This window comes from Glycine soja, chromosome 8 (genome assembly GCF_004193775.1).
Source record: "Glycine soja cultivar W05 chromosome 8, ASM419377v2, whole genome shotgun sequence".
NCBI classification, from domain to species: domain Eukaryota; kingdom Viridiplantae; phylum Streptophyta; class Magnoliopsida; order Fabales; family Fabaceae; genus Glycine; species Glycine soja.
This window is the reverse complement of record NC_041009.1, coordinates 10,024,926-10,052,831: the sequence shown is the minus strand read 5'-3', so window position 1 is coordinate 10,052,831 and position 27,906 is coordinate 10,024,926. Positions and strand designations below refer to the sequence as shown.

The 27,906-nt window shown below is 31.1% G+C and overlaps 2 protein-coding genes across 4 annotated transcripts; one reads left to right on the top strand and one right to left on the bottom strand.

Annotated features, from left to right (window-relative positions):
* Positions 1-1,216: 1,216 nt before the first annotated feature.
* On the top strand, positions 1,217-6,873 carry LOC114421813 (cytochrome b561, DM13 and DOMON domain-containing protein At5g54830-like). Of its 3 annotated transcripts, XM_028387897.1 has the most exons (3): positions 1,217-5,442; positions 5,743-6,129; positions 6,498-6,873. In XM_028387897.1, the coding sequence occupies exon 1, from the start codon at positions 1,738-1,740 to the stop codon at positions 4,378-4,380; it is 2,643 nt and encodes an 880-aa protein (XP_028243698.1). In that variant the 5' UTR covers positions 1,217-1,737; the 3' UTR covers positions 4,381-5,442; positions 5,743-6,129; positions 6,498-6,873. The 3 variants fall into 3 exon arrangements, with proteins under 3 accessions (XP_028243698.1, XP_028243699.1, XP_028243697.1); XM_028387898.1 differs by lacking the exon at positions 5,743-6,129; XM_028387896.1 differs by having other exon boundaries at positions 5,743-6,873.
* Positions 6,874-14,278: 7,405 nt separating this feature from the next.
* Positions 14,279-16,037, bottom strand: LOC114424308 (protein kinase PINOID-like). Its single transcript, XM_028391153.1, has 2 exons — positions 15,284-16,037; positions 14,279-15,191 (listed from the first exon to the last, which is right to left on the bottom strand). Exons 1-2 carry the CDS (start codon positions 15,859-15,861, stop codon positions 14,387-14,389), a joined length of 1,383 nt encoding a protein of 460 aa, XP_028246954.1. The 5' UTR covers positions 15,862-16,037; the 3' UTR covers positions 14,279-14,386.
* Positions 16,038-27,906: the final 11,869 nt, after the last annotated feature.

Below are 27,906 nucleotides of genomic sequence, written 5' to 3'. Positions count from 1 at the left end.
TTCTATAAAACCCCACTCCTTTTATACTTTACTTTAATTAAAAAAAATCTTCTATTTTCATTCTTGATTTATATCATCTGAATCAAACACACACTACATGCATACTCATAAAAAAAATTTAATATTATTACTCAAATGACATCAAATATTCACCAAAATCATGCTTTTGCACCAAAAAAAATCACCAAAATCATGTTTTATGCATAGACATGACAGGGCGGGCGGGGATAAGTATTGTATCCCTAGGTCTGATTCTCTAATATATTTCCATACTCATTCCAAACATTGGATGGGTTAAAATTTATTTACTCAATTCTCGTATCCGTTAGTATCGGGTATTCCCCCATACCTAATTTAGATTAGTAAAATATTTTTTTTGTAAAAAATATATATTAAAAATGTGATTTTTTTAAAAAAAATAAATTGATTGTTATACATTTATTTGTAATTACTTATATATCGATAAATTAATTACAACGCATTTGTCTACATAAATTGTCAAGCAAATAATATTAAATTATGTAAAAAATTTAAAATAAAATTAAGACTAACACATTTGTCTTTCATGATTCTACTATTTTTAAGGTAAACAAAATCTACCAAATATTAAACAACATAACTAAGTCATAAACACTAACCCAATGTTCATTAGTTCAAATTACATCATATTAGAAATAACTAAAAAATGAAAATAATCTTCCTCATCAAAATAGTCATCAACTTCATCAAAGATGTCATCAACATTTATTTCTCAACTTGGTATTTACAAAATCAAATATCATATTTTAGATCTTGTTTCAAATCTTAAAATCAAACATCACATCCACAAATAAGTATAATTATTACTTTACCGATCAATAATACTAAGAAAATAAAGTAAGCAGACACGAAAGGACCATAACCAGCTTAACACGAAAGTAAGAAAACACAAAAGGAACATAATAACTTTAAGTATGACCTTCGACTGAGAAAACTTTGTTGCAGCATTGATGGAAGGGAGGCATTGACCTTCGACGCACTGGTGAAGGAAGGGAAGACTTTGTCGCACTAGTGACCCAGAACGGAAAGGAAGGGAAGATGATTTTAGGGTGAGAGGTAGAGAGATGAGTGAGGAAGGCTTAGCCTCATGAAGTACATCGTCCCATATTTTAGGATGAGGAAGGTTTAGGTTTTAGATATATATATTAGGATTTTTACTTTTTTTATGTTATTTCTTAAGTGGTGGGACAAATATGAGTAATCTCAAATTTATACCCGTTCTTGCTTTTGATTATTAGATAAAACCCAAACTTATTTTCCATCAAAGAAGTCGGGATGGGTTTGGACGGAACTCTACGGATACGGACTTTGTTGTCAAATATATTTATGCATAATCCTAATTTATTTAACCTAATCGTAATTTTTGTTGGCTGGAAGTTGAAACACGAATGCAGAATTACAAATATAAAATTAGGAATCCAAGCAAAACCCTGACTAAGGACAACTGTTTCAGATCCATTCTATGAGCTGATAGTGATATAGTAATACAACACCACCATTTTTTACTCATGAAAACGGGGAAAACGTTGTTAATTGCTCCACCAGAACATAACATTAACACAAACAAACGTGTGACCTACCTGAACTGAACCCCTCCGCCACGCGCACAGATCATAGTTACGATCGGATCCTGAAAGGTTCGTCACCGTGGATTCGGATCCGCAGAATTTGCGTGACAGTGCTGCAATTGCACCCGTCATGCTTCGCAGATCCCTCATCGTAGTACCCTTTCTCTTACATTTGTTGTTCTCGTTCGGATATGCGGATCCTGCTCCCAATTGCACTCGCCTCAGCTCCATCGTCAATTCGGAGTCTGAGTTCGAAATGGTTCAACACCAACTCCGAGGATCGCTCAAAATCAACGACGATTGCTCCTTTAGGGTTTCCCAATTCGACATGCTTCCCGGTTCCGACGTCCACTGGTGGGGCGCGCAGGCTTCCGATTTCGTTAATCTCACCGCTGGATTCATTGTTTCCAACGACGGATTGAACGGAACCTACAACAACTCCACCTTCGATGTGCATTTGTTGAGCAATGTTTCCTGGAGCAAGATCAACGTCCTCGCCGTCTGGGATCGCGCCACCGCCTCTGATTTCGGCCACGTCGTGCTCCGCAACGAGGCCCCGGCAACGACGCCACCTCCGACGGTGTTCGAGAATTGCAAGGTTTTATCGAAGAATTTCAGGTTGAGGTGGACTTTGAATGTGTCCGAGGATTCAATTGAAATTGGGTTGGAGGCTGCGACTGGGATCACCAATTATATGGCTTTTGGTTGGGCTAATTCCAGTGCTGAAGATTCTGATCTCATGATTGGTGCTGATATTGCTGTTGCAGGGTTTATGGAAGATGGTATGCCATTTGTGGATGATTTTTTCATTACCAAGTATAGTGAGTGTGTGAGAAATAGTGATGGAGTTGCTCAAGGGGTTTGTCCTGATTCCTTTTATGAAGGCCCTGATGGGGTGGGTTTAGTCAACAATTCAATGTTGATTTATGGTCATAGGAAGGATGGGGTGACCTTTGTCAGATACCGCAGGCATTTGACTAAGGTCGATGAAAAGTATGATCATCCTGTTAACCATTCGGCGAATATGAAGGTTATTTGGGCTTTGGGGCGCATTAAGCCTCCTGATTCTATTAATCCCTACTATCTTCCCCAGAATCATGGGGCTGTGAATTATGGTCATTTGGTTCTGAATGTCTCGGAGCATGTGAATGAATGTACAGGTCCCTTGGACGCTGAAGATAAAGAAGATCAAAGTCTCATCACTGCAGATGCAAAAGTTCCATTGGTGGTTTCTTCTGCTCCAGCAATGCATTACCCCAACCCTCCAAATCCTGAAAAGGTTCTTTACATCAACAAAAAGGAAGCTCCTGTCTTGAGAGTGGAAAGAGGGGTGCCTGTCAAGTTTTCGATCCAAGCCGGGCATGATGTTGCACTTTATATTACTTCGGATCCGCTTGGTGGAAATGCTACCACGAGGAATCTGACTGAGACTATTTATGCTGGAGGTCCAGAGGCCCACGGAGTTCAAGCCAGCCCTACTGAATTAGTTTGGGCTCCTGACAGGAACACTCCTGATCACGTCTACTATCATTCCTTGTATGACCAGAAAATGGGTTGGAAGGTCGAGGTGGTTGATGGGGGTTTATCGGACATGTATAATAACAGTGTTATTTTGGATGATCAACAGGTTACCTTCTTTTGGACATTGTCAAAGGATTCCATATCTATCGCTGTTCGTGGCGAGAAAAAAAGTGGTTATATTGCCGTAGGATTTGGAAGTGGAATGGTGAACAGCTATGTGTATGTGGGTTGGATTGATGATACTGGTATAGGACATGTAAACAGTTATTGGATTGATGGAAAGGATGCTTCAAGCATACATCGCACAAAGGAAAATTTGACACATGTGAGATGTAAAACAGAAAATGGCATCATTACTTTTGAGTTTACTCGTCCCTTGGACCCATCTTGTAGGCTGGAAAAGAGGGTGGAATGTAAAAATATTATTGATCCCACAACTTCACTCAAAGTTGTTTGGGCAATGGGTGCTAAATGGGCTAATGATCATCTTACTGACAGGAATATGCATTCTAGTACAAGTAATAGGCCTATCCTCGTACACCTGATGCGTGGGTCAGCAGAAGCAGAGCAGGATCTGCTTCCTGTTTTGGCTGTGCATGGATTTATGATGTTTATTGCATGGGGTATCCTGCTTCCTGGAGGGATATTGGCAGCCAGGTACTTAAAACATCTCAAGGGTGATGGATGGTACCGGATTCATGTTTACTTGCAATACTCAGGGTTAGTAATTGTTCTACTTGCCCTTCTTTTTGCCGTGGCTGAGCTCCGGGGATTTTATTTCAGCTCAGCACATGTTAAATGTGGATTTGCTACTATATTGTTGGCTTGTATACAGCCAGTAAATGCTTTCCTAAGGCCTCAAAAACCAGCAAATGGGGAGCAGGCATCCTCCAAGAGGGTTATTTGGGAATATTTCCATGGAATTGTTGGTAGATGTGCTGTTGTTGTTGGCATTGCTGCACTTTTTACTGGGATGAAGCATCTAGGAGACAGATATGACGTGGAAAATGTCCATGGACTCAAATGGGCTATGGCAATTTGGTTCTTAATTGGTGCATTGATTGTTATTTATTTGGAATACCATGAAAGACAGCGAATAGAGCGGCAGATATCTGGAAGAGGCAATTGGGTGCTTGGTAATCTTGAGGAAGATGATTCAGTTGATCTCTTGAGGCCAACCAGAACAATTGCAGATAAACAGTTACAACCCTCTGCGAGGATGGAAGTCCAGTTAGAACCGCTGAACAGATAAAATTGCATTGATTAAGTTCTGATAGACAGTTAACCCATTTTTTTTGCAAATTTCACGTTCAGTCTGCGAGCTGGCAGTCATCTTTATTGGTTATGAGGTGTTGTCAGAGGTGAAAAGGGAGGCACTTATCAATCTCTTTTTTTGACTTATGTTGCTTTCTTGTTTCTATATAGAGTAGTTTTCCTGCAGCATATAGTGCGTATAGTGATACATCTTCAACAGAATAGGTTATATAGATACTTCCACTCTAGCTGTTACTCTGTTTTTTCTTACTTCCCAAAATAGAAGAAAACAAACTTTACAAGGTGAATGTTTTTTTGTGGATCCATGTAGGTTCTGAATGGTTAGTTTGATAGTATCTTGGATGATTTGGGACATGGAGTGTTATCTGACCAAAGGCATTGTTGTAAATTATGAGATGCAGAAAACTAATACAACATAATTTTTTATCGTCAATAATGCTCTATTGTTTTAGATTCTATGTTATTGCATATTTCATCTTTAGTTCTATTAGAGTGTGGGAAGTTTTGAGAGTGAAATTCAATTTCCAAAGGATTTTTTTTTTGTCTTAACCCTCCGATTTATCGGAGAAAAGAGACCTTAATTAATCTAGAGTTTGATCCGAAAGTAAGTAAAATCTGATCAAAAATTATTTTCGTCAAAGATTGAATTCAGGTAGTATTTAAATGATTTAATCTTAACTTCAGCATATTAACCACTTGTGTCTAATCACTTGATTTAAAATGCCAAGTATTAAAATATATTGTTGGTATCAAATTCGAAGATTTTTTTAAATAATGGGCACTTTCTAAGTTTTTTTTTTTTAAAGTAAAATGAGAGAATTTCAAATAACACCAAAACTCAGAATTTGTAAATTCTCTTTGATCATCACCGCCCACACTGTGTGCGGCTGATTCACCCTCGTATGTTCTCTTTCTGGCTCTAAATTCTTACCATTACATGCTCCTGAGTCCGGATCACTCTCTTGTCCGAGCTTCTCTGGCTTTCTCTGTGCCCTTCTCCCTCGGATCTTCTGTGATTGAGCTCTTCTCTTTGGACCACGTAAAAAAAATTTCTTACTATTCTCCAATCTTTTTCTTTTGTTCTTATTTTCTGAAAACTAGATTTGGATCTATTTTGTTGGTGGTTATGTATTATTTTAATTTCTGGACTCTGGATCTGATTGTTATATTTATGTTATTATTTGTGTGTGATATTATTTGTTCTATTGCAAGATGATTCGAGTAATATTAAAATGCATATTATCACCTTCTGTATTCTGGATCTTATTCGCTCTGTGATTTTTGAAATGAAAAAGCATATTATCATAGCCAAATTTTAAATGGGTTGATTCCAATGTAGGTGGTACATGGCTTGCCCTGTGTAAAACTGCATACAATCAATACATTGGTCAGGTCTGTACTATTTCATTATGGTAAACCCAATTTAACTTTCTACAAGTATGTGGCAGCTGCCAAACAAGATGGAAGTGTGGATGGATGGGCAGCGCGGCATATGTGTGGTTATCTGTGTCTATGCGTGTGTTTGTGCAGTGAGTTTAAAATTACAAATTTTCTACAAACCAGCTTAATCTTATTATTTATTGGAGTGTTCAGAAATCAGAATTAATGGTAGATGCTTTGGTTTTCGACATTTTGTGTGCAAATAAAGGATTTAGAGGGAGAAGGTCCAGTTAGAACTTGCAAGCCATAGCAGTAAAGCTTAGTCAATAGTCAAGACTAGGCAAAGGTGAATATTTTATTTCGTCTTGTTTTGTTGTATATTTGCACCTTAGGATTTGTCGACTGCTACTTTTATGAATGAACATACCTTTCTCTTCCTCTTCCTCTTCCTCTTCCTCTTCCTACCATTATTTCCAGCCCAATAGCATGCTTTGTAGTAGATTTGTGAAAATTATGGGTAAATAAGATGTTCCTATAAATAAGCATTTTCATTTATGAAATATTGTATTCTTCAATTTTTATCTCTGCTAGTTCCAGTATTTTGGTTTTTTTCAAATCTGATATTTAACTGTGGTATAAGAGCCGGCTTCTTTGTGTTTGGAGGCAAAGAGGTGGAGTGCAAACATTGGTGAGGTTGAGCAATTTATTTTTCAGGTATTTGGGTGAAAATGTCTACTTCTAGCAATTCGTCTATAATTCCGGTGTTTAAAGGTAAAACTATCAACATTTGGAATCATGCAACCAGAAGGCTGGGTTGCTGGCCAAGAACACAATTTACAGACTACACGAGGATTTCTATGATTTGAAGCTAGTACCAAGGGCCTAGTATAGCATAGTTGACTCTTACTTAATCCAACTTGGATTCAGGAGTGAGAATGAAACAACTCTGTATTTGAAATAAAATGATTGTGGTTTGTAACTTGTAGCGTCACTTTATGTTGATGACATGCTTGTGATAAGAAGTAATTTTACTTTTTCTGGCCAGTTGAAAATGGAAATGCAAGATATATTTGACTTTGACATGTCTTAACTTTGGCATCATGAATTACTTCATTTGAACGGAAGTATTCCAATGTAGCTCAGGTTTATTTTATTTCACAAAGAAAATATGTTGTTATTTGTTAATAATCTCAAGAAGTCTAGGTTAGAATCATGCAAAGAAGTAGTAACTTTGCTATAGCACAAAGTGAGAAAAATTCTGAGAATGATGGTGAGAAACTTGAAGAGCCCTCTGCATATAGAAGCTTGGTGGGTAGTTTACAGTACTTGGCAACGACTAGACTTGATGTTTCCAACTATATTATACTTTCTAGGTTCACGAGTTCACCAAGCAATGTTCTCATCATCTCATGGGAGTTGCAAAAAGGGTGCTGTAAAGGTACCACAAATTTTGGCATCTAGTATTTAAAGACAGGAGTTGTTAAGCTAAAATGTCTATGTTGACAGTGAGTGGGCAGGAAGTGTAGATAACATGAAGACCAATTCAATCTATGCAGTTACAATTGGTTCATGTCCTTCTTTATTTTTTTAATAGTTTGTTTCCATGTATTCTCTGTAATATCTAAATATAAGATTCTTTTAAACTATTTCACACATTTTAATAAAGTTGGTTAATTTAATTAGTAGTATCAAATTTGTTAGCAATTTTTATTGTTTTTCCAAAATTATCCTTATAATTATTGAAATCCATAATTTTTTATTTTATTTTTACTTAATTAATCTCTACCTAATTAGTGATGATATGTTAGTCTTGTTTTTCAATTCTTATAAGAGAGAATGTATTTATCTTTTTAATTCATAACATTTATTATAAAGTAATTAAGAACATTTTGATAAAAAAAATAATTAATCTAAAAGACAACTTAGAAAGATTATTATAAAAATGGACAACCAAATTTAAGAAAAAAGTTTTATATTTAGAATTGGAGAGTATTATTTTCTAGAATGCAAAAATTACATGTAGTGGCACAATCAATTGCTAAAGTAGAGTATGTTCCACTAGCAATGTTTTAAACTCTAGAGTTAATTCTTAGACTTCCAGTATTATTTTCTGGCAAAGTAGTACAAACTAGCATGAACCCTCGAGTTGAGAAGGGAGTCTAAAATCAAATGTAATCCCCGCACGCCTACTGGTTTTATCACTTTTATGATACCCATGACGGTTTCTGAAGCCAATGTAAATGTAACGTTTTATTGGGGTTCAAATCAATTACACAAATTGATGAAACCCTCACCGTTTTCCATTTTCTGCTACCCAATCAAAGCTCAGTCGAAGCATGAAGTTTCGTTAGTTGTCAACTTGTGTCATTCGTCTTCTATCACAACGATGCCTATGAACCCATCACCAAAAGAACTGTTTTGTCAACCCATCTTGAAGGAAGAAGGATATGTGCTAAATAGAGGGCTTTGAACAAACAATAAGGATTATGCTACTTTGCTTTGATATGGAATACTTTCAAGACAAACCCCTATATCCCTCTAATATGCCATTACACGAAATGTAATATAACCATAGTCTTGTGACATCTTAAGAACACTACGGATGGATAACTGATCGGATGTACAGGCATGCAGATCCTTGCTCTGTGTTTCTATCATGATTTGTGATAGATTTTAGTTTCTCTTTTTTTTTAATATTATCATATATTTTTTTAATTATTTTAAGTTAGGTAGGTAAACTCTCTACTCATAAGAGTTTACTAGTTGAATTTATGGAAACTTCATGAGTTTCCTTAAATTTTTTAGTTTGACAACCTGCTGCAAATCAAGCAACGTGGTTAAGGAAATTGCTTGCTGATTTAGGCCAAGAACAAAGTTGACCAACTAGCCTTTATTTTGTTGGGACATTATATGTTTATACCAACACTTATTGATCTAAGTGACAAGGAATTTAATTATCTTTAAATAAATTTGTTTAATCTTGGAAATTAAAAATAAACATCGAAAAGAGTTTTTAACTCTTTTAACAAGTTCTCTCAACTCAACTTAAATTGATCAAAATATAATGTGACTATTAGATATAGAGTGAGTGACTAACAAAAGGTTAATAGAAATAGGTAACAAATAAACTCAATCAAACACAATTACATATTTGATTGTTTTTTCAATTTTGGCACATGTTGGTAAAGATCAAACATACATTTTTGGTTAAAAAATGAAAGTGTCACTGTTGTTACAGTGCATATATATATCATGATCAAATATAATATGAAAAATTTTATTCTAAAAGCAGACAATAGTACTTTAACTTCTAAACATTACTTATGAGTAATGATACATAAACATCTTCTAATTTTAAATAGCTCTTCAATACTTTTTATTTTTTCTATATTTATCTTTTTTTTATTACATTATAAATCTTATTATACCTATAATTTTTCTCTCTCACTAGGTGTTAAGTAGCATATTGGGTGTGCATCACACATTATTCCGTACTCATATCATACACAACACAACAGCATCTAGCACACATTGCAAGTACTTTGTGTCCTAAGAAACCATCTTCTTAGCCTTATAGACTCTTCTTGGCAAGTACACTGATAAGTAAGGACTAAGGAGTAAGAACAATAGCTGTGTTGTGTCACTAAACAAACATAAAGAAGAAGGAACAATGAAAAACAAAGGGAAGCATGTTCAGCTTATGGATTCTTCTTACTCTGATTCATCCAAGAACCAGGTAAGACATGTTATCCATCCACCCTCTTCTTTCCAAATGTTGTGGTTATGCATGAATCTTGCAGCATTTGTGTGAGTACCATGATTTATTCCACACAAAAAAATGAAAATGATTTAATAGAGGCATTTTTGTATAAATTAAATGGTAAAAACATGAACTTGGAATCGGAATCATAATCACAGCTCGGAGACACTTATGGTTTTTAATGTCACTACAACTTTCTTGATTTATCATTTATCAGCCTTTGTCAATCATAAGCTCAATTCTCATTCTATTATATTTGTTGGCCATGAGAGTTTTTTGTTTATATATTTACTTTTAACATTGTACCCAAGTTGATGCACATTTCTTTTTCCTCATTTGCTCGCATCAATCAAAATGTTTAATTGTTAAACCACTCCTTTTGCACTCTATAGAAAGTTGAAGAGAGAAAAAAGTCCCCAAACTCACATAAAGTGAAAAGTGTAAAAGGAAATTATCTTCATTTACTAGTGTACTAGCTTTCATGCAACTCTTTCAGTTGTTTATTACAATGCAAAACCTCTTCAGCAGGTTCAAGATTGCCTATAATCCCTTTACTTTAGTGAGAGTTGATTCAATGTGAATACTCATTGTTGCACATCTTGATGTTAAGGAAAATCATTACAGTCATCTTGAGAGTTGATGCAATGTGAATACTCATCTTTGTTGCACAAAAATACAGAAATATTTAGTTGAGTCTCACCATCTAAAAAGTTTCTGTTTTGTTAAGGGGAAATGAAGGATCCGTAACACTTCTACTGTTCTACGTTTGGTATTCAAAATGCAAATGTATTTTTCATTCTTGTGAATGCCAGTAACATAATAAAGGATGAGCAATGACCTTTTTTTTTTCTTTCCCTTAATTATCATTGGTTTATTTCCAATTTGCACAATGTTGGCCTGTGTTCAATGTTCAGTCAGTGTCTTGGTACCCTCCTTATACCAAAAAGCGTTTGATTCCAGATTCCACTGTCATTTCTACCCGCCCTGCCTCTTTGAGATCAGCAAAGAAGCTTATTGAAACTAGAGGAACATCTGTGCAGGCCCAAGTTTGAGAATGTTCTGGGGTAGAACTACAATTAGGGCTGCTCAAAAAACCTAATTTTTAAAAAATAACTATAACTAGTTATAAAACTATAACCAGTTTTATAGTTATTTTTATTTCAAATAACTTGTTTTTATTTAAAAAATACATATAGTTATAAAACTATAACTAGTTTTATAGAAATGATTATTTCAAATAACTTATTTTTATTCATTCATAGCCAGTTATGTAATTGATTTTAGATATAACCGGTTATAACTAGAATTGGAATGTTGTGAAGTAGAGAAGAAGGCACTAGAAGCAGAGTTCCAACAGTTACTTGATCGAATATATGATAAAGAGACTGCTTGCAAGGAGACACTAGGTAAAACACAGGATGAGTCTGCTAGAATATCTCAAACTATCAGAAATGCTAAATGTAAAGTGGGACGCTTTGTTAATTGTTCTCTGGTGGATGGCTTGCTCTAGTTTTGCAATTTGTTCATCCCCTCCCTCTGCTTTCTCCATGGCAGCGATTATAGGATGGTTTATTGGGTTGTATTCATGGATGTTTTCAGTTTATTATGTTAATCATTATTTAAACCTGTACTAAAACTGTTAGCTTTCCATTTTTATAGCTATATGTGGTATTTCTAGCGGCACACCAATATACTGTTTCATAATAGTTTCTGAATTGGATGCTATGGAAACTTGTTGGAAAATTAAATTTCTGCAGGATAGTAAACCAATACAATAGGTTCTTGAAGTGGCTGTACGTTAAACTTTGTGTTGAGCTGACACGGTCTATGAGAAAGCATTTGTTCATAATTCTAGCTATTCATATTTGAAAGCATAATTCATCGGTAGAACTACAATGAATAGTGAATTCAAAGTTGTAGAAATACTAAAACTAATTCATCGGTGTCATGATCGAATGGATAATTGGTTCAAGAGTGATAACATTTGATGGTCTAATAATAAATTCTACCAATGATATAAAAGAACCCATGGTTTCATAAAAATGTTACACATCAATTAAACTTTAAAAATATTTTTTTACAAATTAATTAAATATAAATCATGTGTACCTCTCTTCGTTAATATTCTTGATGAAGAATGGCATACTAAGTTTGTTCATGATTTTAGTTGGGAATTGGGATTCGGTTGCTAGATAAATCACCTAATGGTTGTGATGGTCTTCTGTTGAAGGATCTTGTTAGTGCCTCTTTTTTAAGGAGTTTATTATTATTATTATTATTATTATTATTATTATTATTATTATTATTATTATTATTATGAAGTGTTTTGCCACTTCTTGGCATTTAGAGAGAGAATTGTTGATAAAAAAAATCTTTATTTTTTTTTAAGTTTAAACAAGTATTAAACTATACTATTAGCAGCGAATATGTTTGTTTTCTTAACAATAGCGTTTAATCATGCATGTCAAATCATTATGAAAGTGAGTTTTAATAAGGACAGAATCGTTGACATTATTTTTAAGTATTTACAAATTTATATTTTTAAGAATACTTTACTTATAATAAAATTCAGGTTAACTAAATTACACTTTTGGTTTTTCTATAATTCTCAATTTGTAAATTTTGGTTCCTTAATTTTAGATTCCACAATTTTAATATTTCAATCTTTTAAAATTTACAATTTTTTAAATATTACAATGAATCTAAAATTTAATTATCATCCGCTCTAACATTCCCCCTGTTTAATTAAAAGTGGGAGCATGTGATGAGAAAATTCATAAAAACATTACACCCAATGGATTTATAAGATTGGCTAGCTAGTGGTTGAGGAAGAAAGATGAGAGATCCTCAGTTTAAATTCCCTCATTAACATTCTAACAAAAATTTACAATTAACATTTAGAAATAAAAAAAATATTACACCCAATACCTACTTTACAAACTCGTCAATTTAACTATTTGAACCCATTTCTAGACAAAAACAAAAACTATTTCACCTAACTTTTAACCAGAAATAAAATTAGATAAGAAAGTTATTTCTAGCCTCTAGCCTTAAATATAAGGAAAAAATGGCGCATTAATTAAGAATATTAGTTAATTACATTTCATCACATCAATTTCAATTAAAAATAATTTTTTTCTAACTTACTCTTAAAAATATGAGAAGAAATCATTGAAATTAGCATCTCAATTAAATGAAGTATATTTTAAAGATAGTAACATTAGTAAGATAAAATTAGTTGAAATTCTATTATATTTGAAACTAAGAAAAAAGTTTTTTTTTATTTTATATTTGAGATCAAAGGAGTATATGCTTGATTCAAAAAATGTAAAAAGAAAATGGTTTAATTAATTCAACAATTTATGTCGGTGAATTTCAACCATAGGCTTTCTACATGAGTGGACAAAAAGGATTCTTAGAAACGCAAGTGATAAAATGGTGAACTCACCCGTCTGGTGTACAAGGATATATAGAAAAGAGTTTCGGACTTTCTAAAGCGTGCATGACAAAGAGAAAGAGAATTTTAAAGCTCTATATATGGATGATACTTCATATGAACAGTATTTGATGGAATGAACATATATCTGTAAAGGCTGAAAGTAACAATTTAAAGCAGAAAAACAGAATTTTAATGAGCTGGGGGAATCCATTCTTAAATGAAGTCCATGCTCATAAAAATCTTGAGGCACACATCGTGAACAAGTTGTAAATGATGGCATATAACTATTTATATTTATACGTTGCATGCTGCGACATGTTTAAACATATCCTATTAAAGTCTTGCAATTCTTTACGTGAGTCGCACATTATGGTCAACATTCTCTCTATTACTAGTAAGTTAGATGCATATATTGCCAAGAAAAACAACAATATTGCATTTTAAAAAAAATCTACAGAAACGTTTATATATGACATTTATATAGTACTAGTTAAGAATTTTCATCATACCTACTAAATGAAAAACATTGACGCTATTGACATCCTATAAATAGAGAGAGAGGAAAAATAAATGAATATTGATTAATGCAAGAAAGTCACGCACATTTCTTTATTTATATGTAGTACAGTATTTCTATATATGCACGTTTCTTTATGCTGTTTTTCCTTTGTTCCCTGTGTTGAGGCAGAAGCAAGTAAAAAACTAGAGTCTAATTAGTACTACTCTTTAATTAGGTCAATGATGAGTTGTAAACTTGACCTTTTTTTCTCAGTTTGCCGTTTAAAAAAATGTCCATGGTTAGGGCAGAAATAAAATATAAATGCCTTGATATTTTTTCTTATACTACGTTTTCCAAATAAATGACGGTAATTACAAACTACTACCAACTTACATGGCTCTAAGTTAACGAATTTCGATTAAGGCATAATATTGACTTTATGTCCTTATGACGCATAAACAAATCAAAATTGACGTTGGAATTGATACCGTAATAACCTTTCTCTTGACTACTCTAGTGTGTGGGGGAAGGAGGAAAAGTTATTAAGCAACGAATCTTCTTCATTTAGAATTGTCCAACCATTTTTCCACAGTGTCTCCTCCTGTAAGCTTTCCACAAGAGGAAATAGAGAACCAAGTTCAGCAGCTTTTAAAGCCACCCATCTATGATGATTCCGTCATAGGGCAAGCAACCAAAAAACAAAAAAAAACAACAACACCACGATTCCACTTCCCCTCCCTTTTCTTCAAACTATTTTACTTCTTGTTTTCAATTCCTCGACATAATAAAAATAAAAATTACTATAAATATTTTTATTCCATATATATATATAAAAAAAAAAGGACAGCTCCAATATACAATAGGTCACTGGAGACGTGGCACAAAACTTTCATCGTAGTATTTTTTTAGAAGTAAAAATCAAACGACGCCGTCTGTTGTTGTTTATGGTTGTTGTTGCCGTTACCCTTCACGGGGTACAGCGACGTCGTTTTGGTCCTTCTTCTGGAGCCAGGCACTTCGGGCGGCGTCTGCATGCGAATCAGCGCCAAGTTGAGCCCTTTAAAGAAGGGGTGCTTTTTGACGTCAGCGGCGCCGCGCTTCGAGCCGAGCCGGCGCGCCGGATCCTTGTTCAGCAAGCCGGATATCAAATCCCGCGCGTGCAGTTCAAGATTGCTCGTTGGTGTGGCCGTGGGGAACGCCAGTGGTTTCTTTACGATGTTCCGCAGCGTAGCCTCTTTCGATGGACCCGCATACGGCGTGCGACCGTAGATGAGCTCGTAGATAAATACTCCAAACGACCACCAGTCCACGGCGTTCCCGTGCGACCGGCCAGAAGCGACCTCCGGCGAGACGTACTCGTGGGTCCCAACAAAGGAACAGGACCGAGCCGAAACCGGTTCGGCAACAAAAAGCCGATTCGGTTCAATAGTTCGAACCTCGCGCGACCGGTTTGAGAAGCAGGAGAATGGACTCATAAAAGAATGCGAGCGAGTGTAAGCGTAAGGTAATGGTAATGCGTTTGAAGATGGTAAGGAATCTGGGGAGGATTCAACGGCTGGGATTGCCTCTGAGTAAAGAGAAAGATCGAAATCAGAAAGCATGATGTGACCGTCTGATCTAACCAACACGTTCTCAGGCTTTAAATCTCTGTAGATGATTCCCAGCATGTGGAGGTATTCCAACGCCACCAGCACCTCCGCCGCATAAAATCTGAGATAAAATTTGTGAGTTCACCAGAACAGAGAAAACGAAACGTCATCGTTTTGGATAACGGTTTTAAATTTTGTTTGTTTTGTTTTTACCTTGCGGAGGAGAGAGGGAAACGGTTGTGAGGGTGCTTGAAGCGCAGGGAGTGCAAGTCTCCACCGGAACAAAACTCCATGACGATGCAAGAGAAATGAGAAGCTTCGAACTCGGCGTAGAGCGTAGGGAGGAACGGGTGGTCGAGCATCTTGAGGATTTTTTTCTCCATTTCCGCTCTCTGCGACTTCTTCTTCAATGCCACTGCGTCTTTGTCCACCACTTTCATGGCGTATAAACAAGAAACATCTTCTTCGTCTTCATCCTGATTCTTCAATTGGTTGCTGTTGTGGAGGCGGCATAGGTAGACGGTGCCGATGTCGCCGGCGCCGATGCGGCGGAGGAGGTGGAAGTCGCGGAAGGTAAGTGCGGCCTTGCGGCGGAAGGCGGCGGAGTAGGCGAAGTCGGAGGAGCGGTGAGGCTTGATGGAGAGAGTCTCGGGAGAGGGAGGGAGGAGATCGAAGGAAAGACGGCTGAAACTGGTGCTACAAATGCTCTCGCTGCTCATTGAGCTTCCAAGTGTGGAAGAATAGACGGTCTCCAAACTCACCTCAGAATCACGCTCAGCAGTGTCTAACATGGTAGTACAAGACGAAAAAGAGAGAAAGAAAGTGGGAAAGAGTCTGTAAGTGCATAGGGTTTAGGCAGCAATATTGAAAGAACAATAAAAGTTGGATGGTAGGAGGCGTTTCAGAGCAATAAAAGAGATGGAGCAGTAATAGATAGAGGAGTGTTAAAAGAAAGGAAGCGACACACAAGAGGTGGTTGTGTTGTATTTATGCTCAACACGTGAGGAGTGATCATAGAGAAAAAGGATGATGACCAATTGAGGACCGGAGGAAGAGTTGTCACGTGGCAGTGCCAGGGGTTTCTTTCCAGCATTGCTCAGCTTTCACAAATTACTCAAAAATAAATCAATTTTTACGATCATAAACATAAGAAAGAAAACATTTTTATTTTTATACTTAATATTATTTCGGATAAATAACTTTATCTTTACATATTTATTTTATATATTCTCTTTTTATTGACTGACATGGATGGAAATTAAAAGATATTAGCTAATAAAATATTTTTTTCTTTTTCTCCCATATTATTTAAATTTAACACTCAAATTATTTTTAAAAAATATTTTTTTTATCTTTACTTTATCTTTTTTGACAAACTTTTGTTTACCAAAACAAAGGGTAAGTCTTGACGTGGCCCTTCTGACTATAATACCTTTCAAGCTACTGCATGGCATTGGCATGGGAATCTTCTTGTGCGAGGTTAGCCTGTGTCGGAAATTGAGTCTAACATTAGTACATTGTACAGCGCAACCAAAAAATTCTTTCTCAGGCATTTTTTTTTATCTATTAATTCTGTATAAAATGTGTAAATACTTAATAGTGAGTCTATTGAATTTTTAATTTTACTACCTCTGTTCTACAATTATTAATATTTAAGGTCAATGTACACATATTAAAAATATTTAATAAGTCTAAAATACTCATTTGTTTAATTTAATATAAAATATAAATGTGGTTCATTATTTGTTGAAATATTTTTTTAATGAGTTGTAAGTGTAGTATTTTTTTGTAAATATCAAATCCAGTTATTCTAAATAGAGTTATATGTGATAAAAAAAATAATAAAATTTAATTTTATAAAATATCAATAATCTTAAATTATATAGCAAGAGAGACTAAAACATCAAATAGCCCTTAAACGGAAATAATAATATACAAGTTATGTTAAACAAAACTAACTGAAAAATTAATTAAAAATTAAAAAATTAATTTGTAGTTGAAAATTAAAAAATTAAGTTATTAAATTAAAATTGTTCGATAAAATTAATTATTATAATAGCTAAAAAGTGAATAATGACATAAAATAATAACATCTTAATTTATTTAAAAAAAATTAATAAATATATTAAGGATAAAAATAAAATAACATATAAAAAAATTAAAAGTTAGAAACTAACGTTTTATAAAATATTAATTCAAGTAGTTTAAAAAAATACTAAAAGATATTAAAAAAATTATTTATCAAACAATAAAAAAAAATTAACTAATAAAAATAGATAAAAACTAATCAAAATGTGTTGCAAAATATAATTATAATTGTAAGGAGAAATACATATGTATATAGAAAAGTTTACTCTCAAAAAATGATGCCTAGAGTTATATTAATAAAAAAATAGACCCCACTAGTCATATCAAGATAATGTTGGTCTAATATCCACGCTATTGATATAAAGTGCATACTACGAAAACATCTGGTTGCACACGAACAATTGAATCATGATAACTGTATTAATGTTGTTTCGTTACAACATCTTTAAAAAAATTAGGTTGTATCCTTCTGAAAGGGTCGTTTAATATCTAGAAAATTTTCCTAGTTTATTAAACGAATCGTCTTAGATTTTTCTCGCCACAATCTTATACAGGAAAATAAGAATTATAATAATTTCTATATATTACAATCAAGATTCTTATTCCATTTACCTAAGCGAAAAACCTATTATTGGAACAAAGGGATCTAAGAATAATTCATTAAGAAGTATTAGCAAGTGATGATGACATGGTGGAAAAAAAATGTTGAATGACCTTCTTAAGAAAATGGGAGCAAAATCCAATTTATTTAAAAAGATCGATGTTATTTAAGAGAATAAAATTTTGTCATGATTCAGATTTCAGAGTGTATTCAGAAATCCATCCAAATAATGTTCAATGGAAAAAATTGGTTTTTCGAAACAGAAAATGTTAAAACAGCGTGAGGAAAGCTATTCCTGAAATACCAGTTAAGTTTGGTGTGACTGACTCCTCCACAAACACACAGTCAATTGTCCATTTGTCCATGTAACATAATGTTATTGTTATTCGTTCACATCAATATCATGAATTCTTTTTTGTTTTTCTAATATCGTGACTTGTTTTGTTTGATCTCTTTTTTTGTTTTTTGTTTTTCTAATATTGTGGCTTGTTTTCTTTGATCTCTTTTTTTGTTTTTTTAATATTGTGGCTTGTTTTGTTTAATCTCTTTTTTTACTAAGAAAATTTTATATATGTTGTTAACTATCGAAGTTTTTATTTAAATTTATATCAAATTAACAAGTTTTTAAATTATAAAAAATACATAAATAATCAATATCGTTAAAAATTAAGAATGTTTTTAAATTTATATCATTTTTTTTAAATCCAAAAGTATTTAAATTAAAAAACATAAATAATAAAAAATAAAACAGAATTACATTTGAATTTTTATTTGAAAAATATAGAAATGTGCACATAATTTAAAGTATGTGGTAATTTTAAAAGTGATTATTTATCCGAAGATATCAAGATTATTTGTACAATAACTTAAAATGAATTAGGTTGAAAGTGAAACTTACCGTAGTTTTTTCATTAATAATTGTGAAGCTTTCGTTTGTATACTCATGGGAACAATTAATTTTAACAAATTTCTGCTTGGATTTAGATTTTAAGAAAATAGATACTTTTAAGTTTATAAAGTAATAATAAAAAATATTTAAAATAAGATTAAAATAATTCAAAACATTCACCAAAAATAATAATAATTCAAAACACGTCATTATTAAAAACCAACATTCAAAACTTATCTAGAGTTAATCATTTGATGTGATATGAAAATGATGTAACAAGTAAAAAAAAAAACAAAAAAGTGTAACTATCACCGTTCAAAGGCGATACCTGCGTGAACGTATTCGGTCTAGAGGGTAGGGAGCAGGGGGCCTAATAATGGCAATTAAATGCAGAGGATGACCCTCCTACATACTCCTTTGCACACAAAATATAGAAAAAAGAACTTTCAAATTAAATAGAAAATAAAAAATAATTCAAAGAGAAAATTTTAACTTCAAAAATGATTTTATTTTCAAAACTATTTTTTTATCTTCATTTCAACCAAACAAAATAATATTATTTGTATTTTTTCCTTTTTATCTTTTTGCCCAATCGAGCATAGCCAGTGTCGTATTTCTTAAAACAAGGATACTTTGAAAATTTTATTTAATTAAATATATTCAAGGATTTGTATATTTGAATTTTTATTTGGAAATTTATTTTGCAAAATATTTTCTTTAAAACATATTGTAAATTTTTCATTCATCACTTAAATACGCCATGCTACGGGGTTGATTTTTTTTAAAAAAAAACGAAGAATAATAATTATTTAGCCATTCATATATAAATATTTAATACGATAAAGTGAGACATGTAAAATCAAATAACAATAGTTTAATTTAATATTAAACGACCAATTCAATTTATTTGTAAAAATTATCAAATTAACTAGGTAACTATATATAACAGACGATATAAAGCAATACCATCCTTGTATAATTAACACTAGCTTGAAGCTTTTTTTTATTTTTTATTTCCTGTGACACTAACACTAACACTTGAAGCTATAATTTGAAACACAAACCCTTTGCTACGTGTCAAATAATACTATTATATTCTTTTGAATAAAGAAAATAATTCGTGGCCACTACATTTTAATCTATCTTTTATAGTACCTTTCATTTTTAAGTATCTTTTAAAAATATTATACATAAATTAAATTTGAAAATATATCTGATATTCTTATTTCCATTGAGATATTTATTCAATTTCTTATTATATTTTCTTTAATTTATTGATTAATTTTCTTGTCAGTTATTTTTTTCATTTTCTGTTTAGTTTCATGATAAATATATAAAACAACCAAACTTTGTTGGAAATATATATAATAAATAAATACCGTATTAAAATTTTAAATATATTTTTATATAAAAAACAGTTAATTAGTTAAAAATAAAAAGGGTAATAGTAACGTTGAAAATGTTTTTTTTACACATATCATTACATGTTACTTATTGTTTTTTAGCTCAAATTCACGTTTTTTTTTTAATTTATAGGAATTAAAGATAATATTATATTATAGGATTTATAATAATTCGTACCTTCTACTCAACTAATTAATTAGACTTCCTTCACTGTGAAACTTACATATGACACCAGATGAGTCAGCCTGAAAAATTGATTTAGTGAGCAAACAATCTTGATTAAGTGAAATTTCATATATATATATATGAAATTTCACTTAGAAAAACATTTATATATTATTCCACAGGAACATCACGTACAATAAAGGATGGAAAAGTGAGGTCCATGCATGCAGTTGATGGAAAATAATCGGGTCCCAATAAAAAGGAATAATTCCCAAAAATCCCTACATGATATATTGATATTTGTATTATTTGATGATCACCCTCTCACTATTGGTGATGTACATGTAGAAGAAATTGTTCACAAGGGACCCATAATTGTTTGGAGGGGAATTGTTGTTTAGGGAAAGAACAACAAAAAGTGTATCAAAGGGAATTGTTATGCCTGGGGGACCAACGTTATCCCAAAAAGGGAAACTCAAATACACATTAGCATTGATGTTATTTTGTTCGCTTTTGAGGTCCATGACAAAATTTGAAACACTATACTAACGCAACGCAAGGAACCTAGCAAACTTTCATATACCGACGTACCAACCAGACACCCTTACATGCACTTTAATTAATTCTTACTTTTTGTTGATGATTATGTTCATAAGAGATAAACAATAATTAATGTGCCATTACTATGAATGCTTTTGCCTAAACGCACGAGAGGGGACCAATAATTGATTGTCCCGATGGCACAAACCATACTCTGAAGCAGACTACTATCAACTGATAGATTGGGTGATATCTACCAATTAATAAATCGGATTTAGCATCACAGAAGATAACAAATCTAATTATTTTGCCGATTAAAAAAAATATAGACAATTACAATGAATGGCTCCAAATTCTAACTAATCTCACTCTAAAAAATATTTGTGGCCTAATTAAATTCACTTATCTCCTTCTAGTTTTTGCGCTATTTGCCGTCTTCACAAGCAACTTTCATATTTTTAGGGTTTACAAGTAGACCATTTAGTTAGAGTATATATTAATATTGAGTGCTGATATTTAAACACGTTATAGTACTGGAAAAGAGAGTCACTCTCTAAAAAATTCTAAATAATAAAAAAGAAGTAAATTAAAATTAATAAAAAAATGAGAATAAAAAAACTAACAGCATAAAAGTAATGGGAGTTTAATATAAGTCAAAAGAAAAAATAAATAATTTTAAAAAAAATCCAATAAAAATGTGAATACTAAATGGAAATTTTTGTTTACTATTAGTATAGATAAATTATCATAATAGCAGTGGACCAAAGGCAATAACCTCGAGGCTATTGAGCAACGACTAAATCGTTGGTAAAATTAATAAAAGAAATATATTGTTAACGTAAACAACCATTTGTAATTAAAAAAAAAAAGTGTCACGTAAGCTTTTGCTGATAATTTTTCTGAAGGTTTGAATTTTTTAGATGTAAAGCAATGACCTAGTCATCGATGATAACCCGAGCACCTAAACTATAAAAATCTCACATTTTCCTTTTTTAATTTTTTTTGAAATGAATAATAAGCAACCCCAAAATTGATTTGCTATTGACACGTTGAAATTAGGCATGACAACTGGACGGAATGAGGTGGGCCAGGAATGAATTTGGTTCTACTTGTCTTTATCACCACAAAAAACAAAATAGATTCGAGTTCAAATATAAAATAGACAAATTTAAAATTTCAATGCACATGATCTCTATCTCCGTTGAGTTTAATTGAGTTTGGGGACCCTCGAGTAATCACCACACCATTTTTTATTTCTAATATTATCATTTTAAATAAATTATATATTAAGTTATAAGTTATATTTTTAATCAATAAATAAGTGTATATATATTGCTAGATATATATATTACTAGATATAGTAACATTATTTTTAATCAACAAATAAGTGTATAGGGCGCCCAAAACCATATACAGAGTCAAGATTTTGTCAATAAAGATTCAAAACTCCGGTGGTTATTAGTTATATTTTAATTCAAATAATATAAAAATTAATAACAAAGAAATTAAAATAAATTGTATCCTAGTTAAATATATAATTTAAAATTAGTTAGTTAATTATCATTATAATAAAAATTATTTAGCTATTAAACTAATTAAATTATATTTTAAAAATTATAAACTATAACAATAAAATATTATATATATATATATATATATATATATATATATATATAACAAAAATATTATAAAATAACATAATGGGGGCATGTATGGTATGAGTACAGGTGAGAGACGAATAATTATATACTCATCCTTGTAGTTGTCTTCATTTAAGAATAAGAATAATATTTGTATATCGTACTCATATATGTACACGGTCAAAATGAGTATTCATTGTCAAAATTAGAACTAATTCAAGTTTTCTCCTTGTTGGTATGATTCTATGGTAACAATGTTGTTTTCTCATTGTTCTTTTTTTATGCTTTTATTTGTCTTTTTGTTGGTGATTTTTTATCATATTGATCATTTCAGTATAGTTTAGAAAGTAAATAGTTATTTTTGTCTTTCAATGTGTTATTCGTTGACAACTGAAAGATGAAAATATAAAATTTAGTTCATGAAAGTGTAAAAAGTGCGACAAATATATCATGCCATTAACTTCCGCCTGTCACCGTTAATAAAATAACCTACATGGCACAGAGGGACAAATTCATCACTGAAATGATTGTCAACGTGGATTGTCGGCATAATGACATATTTGTCATAATATTTTTTTGATTTTTCGTCTTCTCACTTCACTGATAAATGCGTCCTTGAAAGATAAAAATGTAAAATTTAGTCCCTGAAAATATAAAAAAGTCTGACAAATATATTCGGACGTTAATAATAGCTTGTGACTAATTATTATTATTATTATTATTATTATTATTATTATTATTATTATGTGTTTATAGTTTACTGCTCCTATTCGTTTAGTACTTATGTAATATATTTTTTAAATTTTCTTTTAATATATATATTTTTATTATTTTAATTTCCTTGTCAAACCTTAGTCTTTGTTGTTAAAAAAAAACTTTATCTTATATCTTATAATTTTATCAAATTTTTACTAAATTTCTCACTTTTAATGTTTAAAATTATTCTATATCACAATTCTAAATTAAGTGTCCTCGTATTTATATTGAAAATAATATGTCAAGAGTTTTGAGTAGAAAAAACACAATCGATTTCAAGATCAAATTTATTTATTTATTTTAAAAAAAGAATTTAATCAACTATTTTTTTTAAAACATCTCATAAAATTTAAACTAGATAAAGATAAAGTGGAATTATAAGTCTTTTTCCTTAATCAATATATATATATATATATATATATATATATATATATATATATATATATATATATATATATATATATACCTCAAATATGAAAGAATTCCTTGGATAAACTTGTGTTTCCATTCGAGACAACACTTATTATATATAATATGAATGAAATGAAAGTAGTTACTAACAAATAAAGAATCCAAATAAATTTAAATAAAAATACAATAATGCTCAAATTAATATAGAGGTTAACTTTAAAACAAAAAAAAAAAAACTAATACAAAAGTTTATTCTTTGCCTATGGGACGCATAGTTGTATTTCTCATTGATTTAGGGACTACAGTGACCTTGCATTTCATTTGACATATTATGACAGAGTACGTAATAAAGATTAATAATTAATTAAAGAAAAAAAATTCAAAAAACAAAAGGCTTTCATTTTTTTAAATGGTAACTCAATTTTTTTATATCATAAAACTAAAGAAATGAAAGTAGTTACTAACAAATAAAGAATCCAAATAAATTTAAATAAAAATACAATAATGCTTAAATTAATACAGAGGTTAACTTTAAAAAAAAAAAAACTAATACAAAAGTTTATTCTTTGTCTATGGGACGCAGAGTTGTAATTCCCGTTGATTTAGGGACTACAGTTACCTTGCATTTCATTTGACATATTATGACAAAATACGTAATAAAAATTAATAATTAATTAAAGAAAAAAAAATTCAAAAAACAAAAGGCTTTCATTTTTTTAAATGGTAACTCAATTTTTTTATATCATAAAATTAAAGAATTTTATTTTATTTTGGAAAATAAGTAGTTATATTGATTAATTAAAAAACTAATTAACAATTTGATAGATGAATAAATAGATAGATAATCAAAGTATAAGAGTTCAAATATTAAGCTGTATTTTATTATTTTTTAATCCATTTTTTCATAACTTCTCTCCTATACAATTCATTATTAACATCCATATATATTTTTGTTGCACTTCTTATACTTTCGTGAACTAAATTTTTCATTTTTATCTTTTAGGGATGTATTTGTCAGCGGAGTAGAGTCAAAAAAAATATTATAACAAATATGCCCTTATGTTGGCAATCTACGTTGGCAATTATTTCTTTGATAAATTTGTCCCTCCGTGTCTCATAGGTTATTTTATTAACGGTGACGGATGAAAGTTAACCGTAGGATATATTTTTATCTTTCAGGGACGTATTTGTCAACAAATTACACATTGAGGGACAAAATTGACTATTTTTTTTAAAAAAAAACTTTGCAAGTGGTGACTCTTGGGCTATGGCTTTTTAGGGAAAAATAGAACGTCGTTGATAAATTTGTTATTGGAATAAACTGATATCATTTCACTTGTAAGCAAAACATCAATACAGTAGCTAATCAAAATGATGTGTACTCACATAAAATTGAAACACCCTCGAAAAAGGATGGGCGATTTAATTCACTTGTCTATGGAGTAAATTTACATATGAATTTATAAGAAGCCTGAACTAACTATTACAAACATTAAAAGAATAACACGTGCAGAGGTCACTTGTCTTGCATATATACTTAAATTTTTCATGTAAACTTAAAACTCATTTATTTATATGAATTAACCTTTTCATTATCCCCTTACATCTGTTCTCCAATTTTTCCTGTTAAAAAGTCTATCAGAGATTAAATCAACCTTTTTTTTTTGCCTAATTTATGATAATACACTTAACACATTGTTAATCTTCAAAATACTCACTTTCCTCCATAAGAACATGGAAAATTATTATTTTTCATTCATAAAACAAAATAATGAAAGAAATTACTTATCTGTAGTGGAGTTTAAAATGTAACCGGCTAATAAAATGGAAAAGGAAGCAGGAAAACAAATGTCCTAAATAATAGAATAAAATTTCGAGAATATTATGATTATGAGCAAATTATTGTGCAATGAAGCACCGTCTATGGTAGAAAAAAGAAAACACCCACCAATATTCCCGCTATATTGATAGGCCGACAATCAGACAAAATCTGTCACATTAGACAGCAACTCATCCTTGATGTAAAATTAAACTTAGTATAGAAGAAATGACATCATGCCACCAACTTAAGATAATTAAAAATAAAAAAATCAGCATCTTTCATGTTCTTTACGCATTATCTTGTCTATGATTTTATTATTATAAATAAAAGAAAGTTTAATCATTGTCTAATTAGATTATAGTTTTATGTATGAATGTTTAGGAAATCCAGTGATAAAAACAATAAACGTAATGGCTTAACAAAAAGCAATTCATACAAAAAAAATGTCTGTGATATTCATTAGTTTAATATAATTATAAAATAGTTAAAATTATAATAAACAGGATTTTTTTTATTAAAAATGATAGTTAAGTATTATATCTTCTTCTTTTTCATTTTTTTTCCTTCTGTGACCATGGCTTTTAAAGTAATGTTTAGCAAAATCCATGGAAAAATTGATGTGGAATCTCAGTTCCTCCTCCTCGGTACCATAATAATATGATGTCCACGCCATATGTTCCCGAATTGTTCTACACTGTTTCTATGTCTTCTTTGGTTTTATAATATAAAAATTGGTTCATCAGTGGTTGTTCATCTAACTACAGATTTTGTCCCACCATATATATGATATATGATATTAAATCTAGAATCCAAATTTAATCATGTGATTAGTAAGGTAATACTACGTCACGATTTTCCGCAACAAAGAATTTTAAATGGGTCAGATCGATTTAGAGTCAACCGGTTTTAAGGGCTTTAACTGACTTTATAACATAGATTTTGGAGAAGATGTTAGTCAATTAGCTGCCGCATCTATTTTTAATACGACTTCTTTGTTTACTATATTACTTTAATGATGTAGGAAGGTCATTAGTGACATGTTTTGAGTCACATGTACTCTTCATGTGGTAGTATTAATAGGATGCGATTTAACTTTTTAACACATTTCAGTTAAAAACTGTTTCACATAGGTCCTTATCTCTTTGAACCATTTAGCTATCGAAAAACTTTTTAAGATATTTAAATCAGTTTAGTGGCATAGTTTAGTTCATAAAAATGGTACAATTGCATGCTTTTAGTTTCTGGGTATCTTCTTATTAGATAAATTGGGCGAGAAGATAATCACTTGAAATATGGTAAGCTCAAATGTTAATGGCTTGAACTCTTCTTAATTGATAATATAGTTTTTTATATACATATATTTTCATGATTTAACTCAATTATATGCTTAAGAAGGGACTTGAAAACGTTCTATTATTCCATGTCCAATGGGTGGATAAAGAAACTCGAGCTCAACAGATAAGAAGATTGAATTTATTATTTATTAGCAAATTAGAAGAAATGCTCACTTCCACACTCATATACAGGACGAATCCAGAAAACTATTTAACTTATAGTAAATAATAAATTTATAAAATTATTTATTAGATTTATACATAAAACTAACAAAATTGAGTTTTATTCCAAATGATACAAGAAGAAAACAAATGTTCTAACTTGTTTCAAAATATTATTGCTAAAAATTTTATATACTATTACCTGCACTAATTTTTTGTCTCAAATTTTTTAAAGATTTTTTTGGTTTCACTATCGTAATAACACAATCAAACAAGACTTACACCAATAATATGATAATCAATAAAAGAATTAAACTTATCAGATATAATAATAACTAAAAGTCATAAAATATTATAATTATATATAATATATATATATATATATATATATATATATGTTTATAATATAATGTTAATAATTATATGATGAAGAGTTATAACAACACACAAAGCATAGTTAATTTAGGTAATAATAATTAATGGAAAGTCACAGAGATGTCATTTTTATTAAATAATATTAATTAATATATGTTTGAAACAAAAATAAGATAGAAATGTTAAATTCACAGCCCCGCCAGAGACAAACACAAATAATACATGAACTCCAAAATCTCCAATATTCATAAAAAATGGAAGCCCATCTCTAGGTGCAGTTTTTGAATTGAAAGGCTTTTCAACAACATATAAATACCTATAATTTGCTCACTCCAATTACTACCCTTCACACCCAATTTTGAACAATAAATTCATGGAATATTATAAGAAGCCTAAGGGTGGGGGACTAGAACCCCTATCGGTGCCCTCTCCTACAACCGTCCAACACCATATAATATGTGTTTGAATTGGTGGTGATTTCAATTCATCCTAATTTATAGAATTAATAAATAGTTGTTTTTTTTAGTGAATTTATCATAATTTTCTATCACCAAATCAAACAACTAAAATAAATTGCTACAAATCATTTTCACTGCCTACACAAGTAGGTATACATTCAGTTTTCGTTAAACTTATCGGATTCCATTGT